At 47.8% G+C, this 18,740-nt stretch overlaps 1 protein-coding gene across 2 annotated transcripts in view; it reads left to right on the top strand.

Moving 5' to 3' along the window:
* PSME3IP1 (proteasome activator subunit 3 interacting protein 1) overlaps nucleotides 1-18,740 on the top strand; it is an 82,594-nt gene that overhangs the window by 22,241 nt on the left and 41,613 nt on the right. For both annotated transcript variants that reach the window (XM_063945758.1, XM_063945759.1), the window contains exons 2-3: nucleotides 10,863-10,996; nucleotides 12,243-12,341. In XM_063945758.1, coding sequence (XP_063801828.1) covers nucleotides 10,873-10,996; nucleotides 12,243-12,341 — 223 coding nt within the window. In that variant the 5' untranslated portion in view covers nucleotides 10,863-10,872. The remainder of the gene's footprint in view (nucleotides 1-10,862; nucleotides 10,997-12,242; nucleotides 12,342-18,740) is intronic.

Genomic DNA, 18,740 nt, shown 5'->3' with positions numbered 1-18,740 from the left:
TCTCGTCACAGTACACAAGGAAGCTTTATCTTTTGTCTATATATAAATGTGGCTAAGAGGCTGGCTCCTGTCTCATAAAAAACTAAAGGGCCCTACACACAGGCCGATAACCGTGAACGATATGAACGTTAACTCGTTCATATCGGTCAGTGTGTAGGCACCAACGATGATCGATGCGTGGCCCAGCGCTCATTCATCATTGGTGTCGGGTCGCTTATGCGTGAAGGCCAATATGGACAATCTTCTCCATATTGGCATGCATTGCTATGGTGACGGGGGTAGTGAAGAAATTTACTGCGGCTAATTGATTCCCCGGGGGTTATCCAAGTAACCCTAAAGCCAGCACTTATTGGGGATTATTTTTGGGGGACCCTCTTAGGTCTTATCCCGAAACCTGTGTGCTTCCACCCGAAAACAGGTAATTTTTTTCATGTGGTAAAAACGGGCTCTGATTGGATATACACCCCCCCCCCCCCAAAAAAAAAAAAAAAAAAATCAACAACAACAACAAAATGGTAAAGTGCTGTTTTTACCACATGACAAATCAATACGGCCAGTTGAATCCCCCCATCCCTCCCCTCAAGTATGAAAATTATCCCACCCCACAAGCAGGCTGCCGTAGGTCCAACAAAGAGGCAAGGAAATCTTGATCCTCCAACGGAGTTGCTGCCCCCCCACCTCACCCCAAACTCATGCACCCCCCCACCCCACACACACATACACACAACGGCAGCGACATCTCTGTTTGGGGCAGTTCACTTGGTCCTCAAAGTCAGTACTTGTAAACCACTTTGGTATATCAATCTCCTCTTGAAAACTAAAAAAGAGGAGCTTCACTAGTTCCTACTCCAGTTCATCCCCTCTATACAGTCCACACATAACCTCAGATATTTTGTCTTTTGTCTTTATTCACTTTACATCCTCCTGTCCCCTGGCCAACATTACTGTGTGACTATATCATACGTGTCTTTTGCAATCTGGCTGGACCATTTTGCAATAGAAAGCACCTTCCTACCTCTATGTTATTACCCGGTTTGTTGTATCATTGTTTCCAATTGTAAAGCGCAACGGAATATGCTGCGCTGTGTAAGAAACTGATAATAAATAGTGCAATAAATAATTTGAACCTTATGCAATTTATTAAAATATGAACAATTAGTCTCACATCAAATAATACTGCACTGGAACAATCCAAAGTACACGTTTAATAGAAGGAGTTTCTGCAAAAAGTTACCAGCAGTGATCTCTGTCATAAGTATCGTACAGAGAACAAAATAATTGTGCGTGCCTCTGATTACTCAAAGTAAAGCTTTACCCGTTTCGCTCCTAACCCATCTGTCTCTAGAATAGTCACTGATGCTAGTTTAAATCAGTTAGGAATGCTGTGACATAGGGTTCCTCACGTCAAGCAATGACCCTCTAATGTCCATGTATTACATCTAGATCATGGGTCTTCAACCTACGGCCCTGCAGCTGCTGTGAAACTACACATCCCAGCATGCCCTGCCTCAGTTTTAGCATACCTTAATAGCAAACCTGTGGCAGGGCATGCTGGGATGTGTAGTTTCACATCAGCTGAAGGGCCACAAATTGAAGACCTATGATCTAGTTGTTCTTATCGGCACTGTGACCGGACGGTCCTGTACGAAAGCCCTCACCACTTTCGCGTCCCATCCCCAGTACACAGAATGGAGTTTTAGGTCACACGGGACCTGGCCACACGGGATTCCCGCTTACCGTCAGTAACCGCCTGTTACTGACTCCACCCACTGCTGCCACCCCCAGACTCCTTGTAGCCGTGGCGTCTGGAACCACGGTTCTGCTCTGTATGCGTCGACACACTGTCTTACCACCCCTGTGTGGTGTTGACGAATCCGCAAACGTTGCTTGCCTAAGCACAGCACGGTAACAGGCGGAAGGTGGAGCTTGGAGACGCTGGGTACACCCTGGAGAGCCGGAAAACGGATCTAGGTTTCGCCTAGCCCTGCAGGTCACAAGATGAATCTGCCCTCCTTTTATCGTACTCCAATACACAATACCACAGGGGGTAAGTCTGCCCTGTGGTTTACAACCAATCACTGTTTACCCATGTGCTGTGCATGCCTTGGTCACATGCACAGCTACCATTGTCCTCTATGGACAGTGTGGAGTGGTCACTTTCCTTTGACCGTCCTATCCTGGAGGAGGCTCCAGAGCTGGGCAGCCTAGATCCCCAGTCAGGGTTTCCTGCTCACCAGAGGTGATCCCTATGGAGCTCCAGAAAACCACTCAGCTTGTTGGACAGCTGAGCTTTTCCTCTCTCTTCCCATGATACTGCTGGAGGAGAAGGCATTCCGTTTTTGGGGAAAAGGGCTGGGGGAATCCAACATCCTGCACAGCCATGGATTTCCCCATCCTGGGACACACAACTAAGTAAGTGCATTTTTACATTAAATACAGTACACCTACATGTCTCTGTTTAAATACACTGAGCCTGTGCCCTGCACAGGCTCCACATACCCAAGCACTGCAGTGCCTCATCCTACAGCATATATTTGAATACGTTTAAATACATTGTTGGTGTGCTTTACTGTGCACAGCGCTGTGCTCCCTGCAGCCTGGCTGCTAGGGCTCTCTCCAGGTTCAGCAGGGTGCACTGGGGGAGGGGGGGAGCTGGCTGCCCCGCCGCTGCCCCCCCCCCCCACAGCCCAGTGTGGTTGAAATTGCTGCCCCGATCCGAGGCTGCGGCACACCCCCCTTTTGAAACCGGGTGGCTCGGGACACTCATACCGGCCACCACAGCTCTGTGCCTCCTTGCAGCGCTGAGGTGCCAGGCGCGTAGCTCCCGGACCCCAGCGCTCACCATCCTAACACACCTCCGCCGCATAGGGAGCCGGCTAGCCCAGTCCCCCGTGAGCGGCGCACCCTCCCTGCAGCCGGGGACGAGCTCATCCCGGCTGCCGCGGCTGGCCGCCTACGTAGCGCTGAGGCGCCGGGAGCAGAGCCCCCGGCCCCCAGCGGCATCACACTTTGAGCGCTGCAGCTGGAGCTGATCTCCCGGCTGCAGGCGGCTTTCCCTTTCACACACAGCTCAGCGCGCCAGGGGGGCTCCCTCACTGCCATGGTCGCCGGAGAGGTCCGAGACCGCAGCGCACACAAAATATATTTTAAACATTATTAAACACTCAGCGCCTGGCGCCTTCACAGTTTAAAGATGGCGCCTAGCGCCAGTACTTTTGAAAAGTGGCGCCAAGCGCCTATTGTCTCTCAACATGGCGCCGGCAGCTGAGGGTTAACCCCTTCAGCGCCGCTGCCACCATTGTCCATGTGGCAGAGGGGTCTCCAGCCACAGGCTCCATTAGAATAATTTCACTTTAATTCTTTATCAATCGTAGATTTCATATCCACCCAATTTTTTTATTGTCTGCGATTAAAGGCTGTTGAATCTTATAGGCTCCCCCAATTCTCAGTCAGATGGTAATTACCATAGCAGGCTAAGGGTCAGATTTATCAAAGCTTGGAGAGAGAGAAAGTACCAACCAATCTGCTCCTGTCATAGTTTAAACACAGCCTGTAACATGCCAGTTAGGGGCTGATTGGTTGGTAATTTATCTCTCTCCACTTTGTCTCTCCAAGCTTTGATAAATATGCCCCAGGATCTGATCAGTACAAAATGCATCCAAAATCAATCACCTGGGGCAGGCCTGGACTACCTGTGGCTCTCCAGCTGTTGTGGAACTACACGTCCCAGCATGCCCTACCACAGTTTTAGCATTCTCTATTAACAAAACTGTGGCAGGGCATGCTGGGATTTGTAGTTTCACAACAGCTGGAGAGCCACAGGTTGGCCAGGCCTGACCTGGGGAAAGCACCAGCCACAGCTGTGGGATTTAAATCTCTGTAGCGGGGAATATAAACTGTCAGCCAGAGCCGGCCCTAACCAATATGATGCCCTAGGCAAGATTTTGTCTGGTGCCCCCTAGCACCACCGCTGGTTCTGCCTCTGACCTTGCACCTCTTTCCCAGCACCATTACCCCTCACCCATAGCAGTCCTTGTACCCCCTATATTTTAAATAGGAACAGTTCGCACATTTGACGCACAGCTCAAAAAGGGGCATCTTCTTGCTGGGAAGGGGCAGGGCCACACAATAGTAACCCCAATTCCAATTACGCCACACAGTACTGCAACTTTATTCACATTTTATCTTGCTATAGTGTCCATAATTCATATTACATCCCACAGTAGTATCACTTTACCTTATAAACGTTACTCCTCACAGTAGAGACCCTTGTTCACATTACATTACACCACACCATATTGCTCTTTATTCACATTAGACGACACAGTAGTGCCCTTTCTATATGCAACGCCACATAGTAGAGCACCTTATACACATAATGCCACACATTAGTAATGCATTTATACACAATTCCACACAGTAATGCCCCTTACACATATGAGACACATTAATGTCCTTATAAACATAATGCACCTTACACATTATGACAACCTTTATTAATGCCCTTTTACACATAATGTCCCTTACACATAAGCCGCACATTATTAATGCCCTTATACACATAATGACACACATAGTGCCCCCTACACATTTGCTGCACATTATTAGTGCCCCTATACACATAATGACACACATACAGTAGTACCCTGTTACACTTATGCCGCACATTATTAATGCCCTTATACACATAATGACACACATAGTGGCCCTTTACACATATGTTGCACATTATTAATGCATTTTCTCTAACGTCCTAAGTGGATGCTGGGGACTCCGTAAGGACCATGGGGAATAGCGGCTCCGCAGGAGACTGGGCACATCTAAAGAAAGCTTTAGGACTAACTGGTGTGCACTGGCTCCTCCCCCTATGACCCTCCTCCAAGCCTCAGTTAGATTTCTGTGCCCGACGAGAAGGGTGCACACTAGGTGGCTCTCCTGAGCTTCTTAGTGAAAGTTTTAGTTTAGGTTTGTTATTTTCAGTGAGACCTGCTGGCAACAGGCTCACTGCATCGAGGGACTAAGGGGAGAAGAAGCGAACTCACCTGCGTGCAGAGTGGATTGGGCTTCTTGGCTACTGGACATTAGCTCCAGAGGGACGATCACAGGCCCAGCCTGGATGGGTCCCGGAGCCGCGCCGCCGGCCCCCTTACAGAGCCAGAAGAGCGAAGAGGTCCGGAAAAATCGGCGGCAGAAGACGTTCCTGTCTTCAATAAGGTAGCGCACAGCACAGCAGCTGTGCGCCATTGCTCTCAGCACACTTCATACTCCGGTCACTGAGGGTGCAGGGCGCTGGGGGGGCGCCCTGAGACGCAATAAAACATGATAAAAATACCTTACATGGCAAAAAATACATCACATATAGCTCCTGGGCTATATGGATGCATTTAACCCCTGCCAGAATATACAGAAAAACAAGGAGATAAGGCCGCCGAAAAGGGGGCAGAGCCTATCTCCTCAGCACACTGGCGCCATTTTCCCTCACAGCTCAGTTGGAGGGAAGCTCCCTGGCTCTTCCCTGCAGTCACTACACTACAGAAAGGGTTAAAAAAAGAGAGGGGGGCACTAATTAGGCGCAGTATTAAAACATACAGCAGCTATAAGGGGAAAAACACTTATATAAGGTTATCCCTGTATATATATATATATATATATATATATATATATATATATATATATATAGCGCTCTGGTGTGTGCTGGCATACTCTCCCTCTGTCTCCCCAAAGGGCTAGTGGGGTCCTGTCCTCTATCAGAGCATTCCCTGTGTGTGTGCTGTGTGTCGGTACGTTTGTGTCGACATGTATGAGGAGAAAAATGATGTGGAGACGGAGCAGAGTGTCTGTAACAGTGATGTCACCACCTAGGGGGTCGACACCTGAGTGGATGTACTGTTGAAAATTACGTGACAGTGTCAGCTCTGTATAAAAAAACAGTGGTTGACACGAGACAGCCGGCTACTCAGCTTGTGCCTGTCCAGACGTCTCATAGGCCGTCAGGGGCTCTAAAGCGCCCGTTACCTCAGATGGCAGATACAGACGCCGACACGGATACTGACTCCTGTGTCGACGGTGAAGAGACAACCGTGATTTCCAGTAGGGCCACACGTTACATGATTGAGACAATGGAAAATGTTTTATACATTTCTGATAATACGAGTACCACCAAAAAGGGGTATTATGTTCGGTGAGGGAAAAACTACCTGTAGTTTTCCTGAATCTGAGAAATAAAATGAGGTGTGTGATGATGCGTGGGTTTCCCCCCGATAACAATTGATAATTTCTTAAAAAGTATTGGCTGTATACCCTTTCCCGCCAGAGGTTAGGGTGCGTTGGGAAACACCCCCTAGGGGGGATAAGGCGCTCACACGCTTGTAAGAACAAGGGCTCTACCCTCTCATGAGATGGCCGCCCTTAAGGATCCTGCTGATAGAAAGCAGGAGGGTATCCAAAAATGTATTCACACACATACTGGTGTTATACTGCGACCAGCAATCGCCTCAGCCTGGAGGTGCAGTGCTGGGTTGGCATGGTCGGATTCCCTGACTGGAAATATTGATATCCTAGATAAGGATAGTATATTATTGCCTATAGAGCATTTAAAAGATGCATTTCTATATATGCATGATGCACAGCGGAATATTTGCCGACTGGCATCAAGTATAAGTGCGTTGTCCAATTCTACCAGTAAAATGGTCAGGTGATGCGGATTCCAAACGGCATTTGGAAGTATTGCCTTTGAAAGGGGACATTTGGGGTCGGTCTTTTAGACCTGGTGGTCACGGCAACAACTGGGAAATCCACGTTTGTACCCCAGGTCGCCTCTCAAAATAAGACGCCGTATTATCAGGCGCAGTCCTTTGTTGGCAAGCGGACAAAAGGTTCCTCTTTTCTGCTCGTGACAGAGGGAGAGGAAAAAGGCTGAAGAGATTACCCAGTTCCCAGGAACAGAAATCCTTTCCCGCCTCTGCAAAAGCCCTCAGTATGACGCTAGGGCCTTACAAGCTCAGGCACGGTGGGGGCCCGTTCTCAATGAATTTCAGTGCGCAGTGGGCTCACTCGCAAGTAGACCCCTGGATCCTTCAGGTAATATCTCAAGGGTACATATTGAAATTCGAGACGTCTCCCCCTCGCCGTTTCCAAAAGTCGGCTTTACCGACGTCTCCCTCTGACAGGGAGGCAGTTTTGGAAGCCATTCACAAGCTGTATTCCCAGCAGGTGATAATCAAGGTACCCCTCCTGCAACAGGGAACGGGGTATTATTCCACACTATTGTGGTACCGAAGCCAGACGGCCCGGTGAAACCGATTCTAAATCTAAAATCTTTGAACACTTACATACAGAGGTTCAAATTCAAGATTGAGTCACTCAGAGCAGTGATTGCGAACCTGGAAGAAGGGGACTACATGATGTCTCGGGACATCAAGGATGCTTACCTTCATGTCAAAATTTACCCTTCTCACCAAGGGTACCTCAGGTTATGGTACAGAACTGTCACTATCAGTTCAGACGCTGCCGTAGGGATGGTCCACGGCACCCCGGGTCTTTACCAAGGTAATGGCCGAAATGATATCCCTTCGAAGGAAGGGAATTTTAGTTATCCCTTACTTGGACGATTCCCTGATAAGGGTAAGATCCAGGGAACAGTTGGAAGTCGGTGTACTATCTCAGGTAGTGTTGCGGCAGCACGATTGGATTCTCAATATTCCAAAATCGCAGCTGGTTCCGACGACTTGTCTTCTGTTTCCTAGGGATGTTCCTGGACACAGTCCAGAAAAAAGGTGTTTCTCCCGGAAGAGAAAGCCAGGGAGTTATCCGAGCTAGTCAGGAACCTCCTAAAACCGAACCAAGTCTCAGTGCATCAATGCACAAGGGTTCTGGGTAAAAATGGTGGCTTCCTACGAAGCAATCCCATTCGTTAGATTCCACGCAAGAACTATCCAGTGGAACCTACTGGACAAATGGTCCGGGTCGCATTTTCAGATGCATCAGCGGATAACCCTGTCACCAAGGACAAGGGTATCCATCATGTGGTGGTTGCAGAGTGCGCATCTTCTAGAGGGCCGCAGATTCGGCATTCAGGACTGGGTCCTGGTGACCACGGATGCCAGCCTGCGAGGCTGGGGAGCAGTCACACAGGGAAGGAATATCCAGGGCTTAGGGTCAAGCCTGGATACATCACTTCACATAAATATCCTGAAGCTAAGGGCCATTTACAATGCTCTAAGCTTAGCAAGACCTCTGCTTCAAGGTCAGCCGGTGTTGATCCAGTCGGACAACATCATGGCAGTCACCCACGTAAACAGACAGGGTGGCACAAGAAGCAGGAGGGCAATGGCAGAAGCTGCAGGGATTCTTGGCTGGGCGGAAAATCATGTGATAGCACTGTCAACAGTATTCATTCCGGGAGTGGACAACTGGGAAGCAGACTTCCTCAGCACGACCTCCACCCGGGAGAGTGGGGACTTCACCCAGAAGTCGTCCACATGATTAAAAAACTCGACAGGTATTGCGCCAGGTCAAGAGACCCTCAGGCAATAGTTGTAGACGCTCTGGTAACACCGTGGGTGTACCAGTCAATGTATGTGTTCCCTCCTCTGCCTCTCATACCCAAGGTACTGAGATTGATAAGATGGAGAGGAGAAAGCACTATATTCGTGGCTCCGGATTGGCCAAGAAGGACTTGGTAACCGGAACTTCAAGAGATGCTCACGGAGGATCCGTGGCCTCTACCTCTAAGAAGGGACCTGCTCCAGCAAGGACCCTGTCTGTTCCAAGACTTACCGCGGCTGCGTTTGACGGCATGGCGGTTGAACGCCGGATCCTGAAGGAAAAAAGGCATTCCGGATGAAGTCATCCTTATCCTGATCAAAGCCAGGAAGGATGTAACCGCAAAAACATTATCACCGCAATTGGCGAAAATATGTTGCGTGGTGCGAGGCCAGTAAGGCCCGACGGAGGAAATTCAACTGGGTCGATTCCTACATTTCCTGCAAACAGGAGTGTCTATGGGCCTGAAATTGGGGTCCATTAAGGTTCAAATTTTCGGCCCTGTCAATTTTCTTCCAAAAAGAACTAGCTTCAGTCCCTGAAGTTCAGACGTTTGTAAAAGGGGTACTGCATATACAGCCTCCTTTTGTGCCTCCAGTGGCACTTTGGGATCTCAATGTAGTTTTGGGTTCCAAAAGTCACATTGGTTTGAACCACTTAAATCTGTGGAGTTAAAATTTCTCACATGGAAAGTGGTCATGCTGTTGGCCCTGGCCTGGGCTAGGCGCGTGTCAGAATTGGCGGCTTTATCCTGAAAAAGCCCTTATCTGATTTTCCATTCGGACAGGGCGGAATTGAGGACTCGTCCTCAGTTTCTCCCCAAGGTGGTTTCAGCGTCTCACCTGAACCAACCTATTGGTGGTGCCTGCGGCTACTAGGGACTTGGAGGCCTCCAAGTTGCTAGACGTTGTCAGTGCCCTGAAAATATATGTTTCCAGGACGGCTGGAGTCAGGAAATCTGACTCGCTGTTTATCCTGTGTGCACCCAACAAGCTGGGTGCTCCTGCTTCTAAGCAGACTTTTGCTCGTTGGATTTGTAGTACAATTCAGCTTGCACATTCTGTGGCAGGCCTGCCACAGCCAAAAATCTGTAAATGCCCACTCCACAAGGAAGGTGGGCTCATCTTGGGCGGCTGCCCGAGGGGTCTCGGCTTTACAACTTTGCCGAGCAGCTACTTGGTCAGGAGCAAATACGTTTGTAAAATTCTACAAAATTGATATCCTGGCTGAGGAGGACCTGGAGTTCTCTCATTTGGTGCTGCAGAGTCATCCGCACTCTCCCGCCCGTTTGGGAGCTTTGGTATAATCCCCATGGTCCTTACGGAGTCCCCAGCATCCACTTAGGACGTTAGAGAAAATAAGAATTTACTTACCGATAATTCTATTTCTCATAGTCCGTAGTGGATGCTGGGCGCCCATCCCAAGTGCGGATTGTCTGCAATACTGGTACATAGTTATTGTTACAAAAATCGGGTTATTATTGTTGTGAGCCATCTTTCAGAGGCTCCTCTGTTATCATGCTGTTAACTGGGTTCAGATCACAGGTTATACGGTGTGATTGGTGTGGCTGGTATGAGTCTTACCCGGGATTCAAAATCCTTCCTTATTGTGTACGCTCGTCCGGGCACAGTATCCTAACTGAGGCTTGGAGGAGGGTCATAGGGGGAGGAGCCAGTGCACACCAGTTAGTCCTAAAGCTTTCTTTAGATGTGCCCAGTCTCCTGCGGAGCCGCTATTCCCCATGGTCCTTACGGAGTCCCCAGCATCCACTACGGACTATGAGAAATAGAATTATCGGTAAGTAAATTCTTATTTTTACATGACACACATAATGCTCCTTACACATATTCCGAACACTACTGCACAACCAACCCACTCACATGCACACAGCACTCACACTTCCACTAACACTGTGACCTCTGCCTCTGTTGGATACAGATGTGTCCTCACAAATCTTGCATCAATGTTAATGTCGGGCACCTTTTTTTAATGAAAATGCATCTTATTTGCATTGCTATGTGGCTAGGATGCACAAGCTGCTTCTGCTGATTAAAATGATATGCAGCATGCCTATATACTGTGTGAGACTGTGGCTGTATCTGCATGTGAAATGCTACATACAGAATATAGGCATGCCGCATATCATTTTAATCAGCAGAAGCTGATGATGCCCCTAGGCATATCAAATGCCCTAGGCAATTGCCTAGTTTGCCTATGGCCGGCTCTGCTGTCCGCGTTATCTCCAAGTGAAAACAAAATGTAAACGGCATTATAATATTCTGCAGAGGACTAGTAACAATACTGCTCTTTTCATGCAGGTGTACAAAAATGGACGGGCACGAAGGGGATCTGGTTATAAACAAAAAGTTTGTAACAGAATCTGAATTGGAGGAAAAAAGGAAGATAAGGCAGGAAGAATGGGAAAAAGTGCGGAAACCAGAGGACCCAGAAGGTACAGTCTAGGGAAAAAGTAATATAATAACTTTCATGTTATTCTACATAATAAAATCAACTGCTGATAAACTGTTACTGTCTGTGGTTAGAGAAAAAATACAAACACAAAGGAAGTGTATAGACATTGCAGCTCAGAGATCCACAGTCCTTCTCCCAGTCCTGGCTGGTGAGAAGGCAGCCAACTGGCCTGATTCAAAGGCGGATGTAGTGCCGATGTTAGCCAGTTGAGCGATTATGGGGGTCATTCCGAGTTGATCGCTAGCTGAAAATGTTCGCTGCGCAGTGATGATGCAAAAAAAACAGCACTTCTGCGCATGCGTATGCGGCGCAATGCGCACGCGCGACGCACTTTCACAACGGCCGATGTAGTTTTGCACAGGGTCTAGCGAAGCTTTTCAGTCGCACTGCTGGCCGCAGAGTGATTGACAGGAAGTGGGCGTTTCTGGGTGTCAACTGACAGTTTTCAGGGAGTGTTTGGAAAAACGCAGGCGTGCCAGAAAAAACGCAGGCGTGGCTGGGCGAACGCTGGGCGGGTTTGTGACGTCAAATCCGGAACTGAATAGTCTGAAGTGATCGCAAACGCTGAGTAGGTCTGAAGCTACTCTGAAACTGCACAAAATTATTTTGTAGCCGCTCTCCGATCCTTTCGTTCGCACTTCTGCTAAGCTAAAATACACTCCCAGTGGGAGGCGGCTTAGCGTTTGCACGGCTGCTAAAAACAGTTAGCGAGCGATCAACTCGGAATGACCCCCTATATGCTACTGCACATGCACGATTAGTCTTGAAAACTCTGACGCGTACCCTGAGTGTACGTTGTTGCGGGATCACTGGTATTAGGAACGGCCAGGCAATACCAAATATATTCCTGGGTGGTGCATGGGAGGTGGCCTAAAGTAGATGCCAAAAAAGTCTGTCTCACGGCCATGTTATGGGAGTGATGTGGGCGTGGCAATGCAAAAATGGCTGCGTTCTCATTAACACAGCTGCAGCCAGAGAGGTCATGTTTAGCCAGAGGTCAGGAGGAGACGTGTATCTGTTTATACAATTGTGAACATCTTCTCCCTTTGTCTGTTTCGCCCAAAGCACCCGATCAGCTTCTGTCATTTATCTTGCACAGTCTTATGAGACGACAGTTAGGAGCTGACGACGGAATCAGTGTTCTAGTCGTATGACACTTATTGCCTCCCCATCATATTGCTGTACGCGGTTCCACACTGTAACAACTGTTTGAATATTTTCCTTAGAGTGTCCAGAGGAAGTGTATGACCCTCGATCCCTATATGAAAAACTTCAGGAGCAGAAAGATAAGAAACAGCAGGATTATGAAGAACAGTTTAAATTCAGTAAGAACAGTTTTTAAATGTCATGATATTGTGATGTGCAAGTTTGTATGTGTGCATGTATATACGCGTTTCTTGGCCACTTTATTAGGTACAGCTGTATATCTGTTTAACAAGCATGAAGGCATGGTCAAGAGGTTCAGTTGTTGAAAGCTCTATGCAGCTTTACATCAGTTCTTTTATCATCTAATCTCATGAAAACTTTCCAGTAGTTTAGAATTGAGTTTGATAATAAAGTGGTCCATTTTATTAGGCACACCTCTCTAGTACTGGGTAGGACCCTTCTCCGCCCCCAGAATAACCTGAATTCTTTGCTGAATGGATTCAACAATGTACTGGAAATGTACTGGAAATGTGCAATCTGGATCCTGGTCCACGGTGACATGACTTCTTCACACAGTTGCAGCAAAGTGTCGGCTCCGCGTTCAGGCGGCAAATCTCCAGTCCCACCACGTCCCGTAGGTGCTCTATTGTGCTGAGATCTGGTGACTGGAGGCCATTGGAGTACACTGACCTCACTGCCATGCATGTGTAACCATGTGTGCACTGTATGATATGGTGCATTATCCTGCTGAACTTTGGGGGTCATTCCGACCCGTTCGCACGCTGCAACTTTTTGCGAACGGGTAGGAACTGCGCGCGGGCGGGCGTCATTGCGCAGGCGCGTCGTTGCCCGGCGAGGGCAGTCGCCAGGCAGCGATGAGGGAACCGAAGAAAGCGTTGGCAGCGGCGAACGCAAGAAGATTGACAGGACGAAGGCAGACCTGGGCGGCAACTCACCGTTTCTGAGGAGTGTCCGGAAAAACGCAGGCATGGTCGGCCGTTGAAGAGGAGGGTTCCTCATGTCAGGTCAATGCCGGATCATTGCAGCGGGTGAGTAACTCCAGAGCTGTGCAGAGACTGCACAACCGATTGCAGCCCTGCACAGCCCTATCCCCCTCCCCTGTAGGCGGCGATTACCTGGTCGCAGCAGTGCTGAAAATAGCCTGCGTGCGACCACGTCGGAATGACCCCCTTAGTCATTAGATGGGATACACAAGTTCAGCAACAATACTCAGGTAGGCTGTGGCATTTAAACAATGCCTAGTTGATATTAAAGGGACTAACGTGTACCAAGAAAACGTTCCCCACATTATTACACCACCACCAGCCTGAACTGCTGACACAAGGAAGGCTGGTTCCATGGATTCTTGATGCTACACCAAGTTCTGATGCTACCATCAGTGTGTCGCGACACAGATCGAAATTTGTCAGAACGTTTTTTTCCAGCCTTCAACTGGCCAGTGTTGGTGCCCATTGCTGCATCAGTCTCCTGTTCTTAGCTGACAGCTGAGTGGAGGCCAGTGTGGTCTTCTGCTGCGGTGTTCAATGTGCTGTGCATTCAGAGATGCTTTTCTGAGATACTCAAACCAGCCCATCTGACAAGTTACACATCCAGTTATCCCTATAGAATGTTATGTTATTGCCGGGGAAATTTATTTTATGACTTTCTATAAACAGAAGCATCCTCTAGCACGGTAACCGGTCTCTAGGTCGACATTATCTAGGTCGACCACTATTGGTCAACAGTAACTAGGTCGACAGGGTCTCTAGGTTGACATGTTCTAGGTCGACATGTCTTATACAACTTATACCTTTTAATGTAAAATGAGCCGCAAAAGCAGTTTTTAGGCTGTTTAATTTTTTTTCCAGAAAATAGGAAACGTTTTTGATCTGGGCAGGAAAGTCTGGGGGATCATTTTACTGTCTTCAACCGTCAGTGTGTGCGTGAAACGTTATCCAGTTTATTCAGGTGGCAGCCCAACTTGTAGAACCTTATAGGGACATGGTAAAGTCTGACATAAAAACCAACACAAGGGCATAATTATATGAAAGCACAGCACAGGGGCTATATAATTGGTTCTAAGGTCATAGAACTGGCAATCTGTTATAAAGCTGGTTACCTATAACCCCACAAATGCATCTTAATTTCAAGTATAAAAGTTCTTATGTGGCCCTGCTGGGAAATAATGAATATATGCTTATCTGACCCATCTAACGAGGCTTCCAATGACACACTAGTTCCCAACTATTCATTCATCATACAGACACTCCAATTGGGGAAAAACAGAGCGTAGTTTTTAGGCAACAAACATTTTAATAAAAAAAATGTATTTATAAATAATAGCTTGTGTCGGCAAGCAACTTTTCTGATGGTGGTGCATGCCCCTCTGATGGTGGTGGGGGCACATGCGTCGTCCCTGGTGTTTTTGGGGCACACATGCCTTATGCCTCTCTGATGGTGGTGGGGGCGCATACCTCCCTGATGGTGGTAGTGGGGCACATGCCTCCCTGATGGTTGTGGGGGCGCATTCCTCCCTGATGTTGTTGTGGTGGGGGAGCATGCCTCTGGTGGTTATGGTGGGTTCGGATGCCTCTATGGAGTGGGCACCTTCCTCTCACGAGGTGGTGGGGTGGTGCCTTTCTCTCCCGAGGAGGAGGTGGTGCCTTCCTCTCCCGAGGTGGTGGGGGTGCCTTTCTCACTCGGGGTTGAGTGGGTGCGTGATTTCCCCGGGATGGTGGGGATGGCTGTCTTGTCCGCGGAGGTGGTGGCATCTGCCTTGCCCTGGGTGGTGGTGGCATCTGCCTTGTCCTGGGTGGTGGTGGCATCTGCCTTTCCCTGGGTGGTGGTGGCATCTGCCTTGCCCTGGGTGGCGGTGGTATCTTGCTTGCCAGGGGGGCTGGTGGTGCCTGAGGTAATGATGGCACTTGCCTCTCTGCGGGTAACTGGTGCGCCTGGTTTTCCGAGGGGAGCGTGGGCTCCTGACTTTCCTCCGATAACAGGGGAGCATCCAACAGCTGCGCCTTATTTAAATAAAGATAAAATAGAAATATTAAATAATAATCCAGCTCCGTTATAAGCAAACATCCCTTCTACTCAGACTTCCACCTTCCCCTGAGGCTGGTTTTGGTTGGGGGCGGATTGTGCTCTTGTTAATATATTTGTTTGTGCACTGGTTAGTTTGGTAATTAACACTGAATGGGGATATTAAGAATTTTTTAATTTTTTTATTTTAAACGAGATCTTTATAAATACAGTGACCATGTGGTGCACAATAATGTAGATATTTGCACAATGATATATACAATGACATGTAGGGGCTATTGAAAAGTTTCTTCTTCATCGATAATTGTTTATTAACTGTATATGCATGCAGTAATTACTAAGTACCTAAAGTATATGCAGGAATATATATATATATATATATATATATATATATATATATATACACAGAGAGATATTTTACAGTATTGTATGATATTGTATGTGTCATGGTGTAAATATCTACATTCGTTAATGTGTAATACATTGTCACTGTATTTATAGAAATAGATCTTGTTTAAAATAAAAACAAAGTTCTTAATACACCAATTCAGTGTCTATTACCAAACTAACCAGTGCACAGACAAATATATCAGCAAGTGCACAAACCGCCCCCTACCAAACACTTGTGTAATATAGTGGGCACTGGGTAATGGCCACAGGATTGTTGCAGCTGAAACCATTGAGAGTGACCTCAGTAGTGCAGCACAAGCCCCCACCCAGAATCCTCCCCTGAGGCCGCCCTCACAAGACGTGATCAGTCATTTACGTATAATAAAGTCTAAGGGCCCGTTTATCCTGACATTTAGGCCTACTAAATTGGGACAAAACCGCCTTGTATGCTCTGACACGCCCACTTTCAGGTGAGCCCCGTCCCTTATGTAATCCAGGAAAAACCCTAATTGTGCTAATTACAAAGTACAAATGAAAACAGAAGCGCACTTACCTTACGCCAAAAGAATGGCCAACACGTGTTCCATGGGATGCAGCCCATGGCTGCTCCCTCACTCCTCGCTCTTCTCTCCGATATACACTTACTACTATATAATAATATAATAATATATAAAAGTAAAAACTATTAAAATATAAGTTTAAGTAACTTAGAATAGAAATAAATTAGCACAAGGCTTCAACAGTCTCCGCTCCAGAGCCAACGTCCTGTCCTCCTGGGAACCAGGTAACAGGATAAAGCCTGGTGTTCTGCCCCGACATTCCATTCATTGTGTTATTGGACCATCATGATGTCATAGCACAGACAGCAGCAGCAGCCATACATAATGTGACTGTGTATAGGGGTAGGCAGGGACAGAATAGCATATCTCCCACCTGCCCCAATTTACACACCCTGAAAGGGGCAATATTTTACCCAAAGTAGGTGGAGCTTTGCAGATTGGGGCGAGTTTATTATGTCCCAGTGTCACATGTCTGAATGCTGTGAAGTGGATCAGGCATTGCCAAGCACCATAATAAAGTTTGGGTAGGGGCTTGGTGATGCTGCTCCAGCCTCTCCGGGCACACCCTGTGCTCTCAGAAGGGCAGAGCTGGTGCCTCTTCTTGTCATGTGTGACATTGATAAATACATAAAAGCAACATCTGACCCCATTCCCCAAACAAACTCCCTCACCCCTAACCCAAACCGTTATACCCTATCCCTCATACCATAACCCCTAACCCTAATACCCTATCCCTCATACCATAACCCCTAACCCTAATACCCTATCCCTCATACCATAACCCCTAACCCTAATACCCTATCCCTCATACCATAACCCCTAACCCAATCCCTAACCCAAATACCCTATCCCTCATACCATAACCCCTAACCCTAATACCCTATCCCTCATACCATACCAACTAACCCTAATACCCTATCCCTCATACCATAACCCCTAACCCTAATACCCTATCCCTCATACCATAACCCCTAACCCAATCCCTAACCCTAATACCCTATCCCTCATACCATAACCCCTAACCCTAATACCCTATCCCTCATACCATACCAACTAACCCTTATACCCTATCCCTCATACCATAACCCCAATCCCTAATACCCTATTCCTTATACCATAACCCCTAATACCCTATCCCTCATACCATACCAACTAACCCTAATACCCTATCCCTCATACCATACCAACTAACCCTAATACCCTATCCCTCATTCTATAACCCCAATCCCTAATACCATAACCCCTAATACCCTATCCCTCATACCATAACCCCTAATACCCTATCCCTCATTCCATAACCCCTAACCCTAATACCCTATCCCTCATACCATAACCCCTAGCCCTAATACCCTATCCCTCATACCATAACCCCTAACCCTAATACCCTATCCCTCATACCATAACCCTTAATCTATTCCCCAACCCTTATACCCTATCCCTAATACCATAACCCCCTAACCCAATCCCCAACCCTAATACCCTATCCCTAATACCATAACCCCTAGCCCTAATACCCTATCCCTCATACCATAACCCCTAACCCTAATACCCTATCCCTCATACCATAATCCCTATCCCTAATACCCTATCCCTCATATCGTAACCCCTAACACTAATACCCTATCCCTCATACCCTATCCCCTAACCCAATCCCTTACCCTAATACTTTAACGGGCAGACTGTACGGACATATGTTTCTTATCTGCAATCAAATTCTATGTTTCTCTTACGTCCTAGAGGATACTGGGGTCCATTTAGTATAATGTGGTATAGACTGGTCCACTAAGAGCCATGGGCACTTTAAGAATTTGATAGTGTGGGCTCGCTCCTCCCTCTATGCCCCTCCTACCAGACTCAGTTTACAAAATGTGCCCGGAGGAGCCGGTCACGCTGAAGGAAGCTCTTGAAGAGTTTTCCTCATTTATTTTATATGTTTGTTATTTTCATGCAGGGCTGGTTGGCACCAGCCTGCCTGCTTCGTTGGACTTAGGGGTGTAAACGGCCCAACCTCTTGAAGGGTTAATGGTCCCGTTCCGCGCTGACGGGATACTGAGCTCCTGACGGAACTATTCGCAAGCCCCACCACGGCGAGCGTACATTCCCACAGCACGCCGCCACCCCTAACAGAGCCAGAAGAATGAAGAGTGGTGAGTATTGAGCCGGTGTCCCAGTTAACGGTGCACAGGCTATTATGGCGCCACGAGGGTACGGAGACGCACGGCTTCTAAACGGGGCGGAATGCGTCTCCAGACACAGTGCACAACTGCGTCTCAGTACACTGTATACAGTACCCAAACTGTCAAACACAGCCTTAAAACGGTTCTGCTCCATTTTAAGCACAAAAATTACCTCAGCCAGTATAAAAAAAAAGCGGGAAGACCGCACGCCATTGAAGGGGCGGGGCTTCACTATGAGAGGATCCTGCAGCTCACCAGCACCATTTTCACTCTGCAGTGGACACAGACGCTTACTGACAGGGACGCGCAGCTCCTCCGGTGTGACTCCAAATTACCTCAGCGGTACCAGGGGGTCATAGCAGGGGGGGAGCGATTTATTAGTGTACTAAGTCCCCTATCAGGGTACTTA

The sequence above is a fragment of the Pseudophryne corroboree genome, chromosome 11 (assembly GCF_028390025.1).
Source record: "Pseudophryne corroboree isolate aPseCor3 chromosome 11, aPseCor3.hap2, whole genome shotgun sequence".
In the NCBI taxonomy this organism is placed as follows: domain Eukaryota; kingdom Metazoa; phylum Chordata; class Amphibia; order Anura; family Myobatrachidae; genus Pseudophryne; species Pseudophryne corroboree.
Note: the sequence above shows the minus strand (reverse complement) of the source record. Positions and strands in the feature narration are given on the sequence as shown.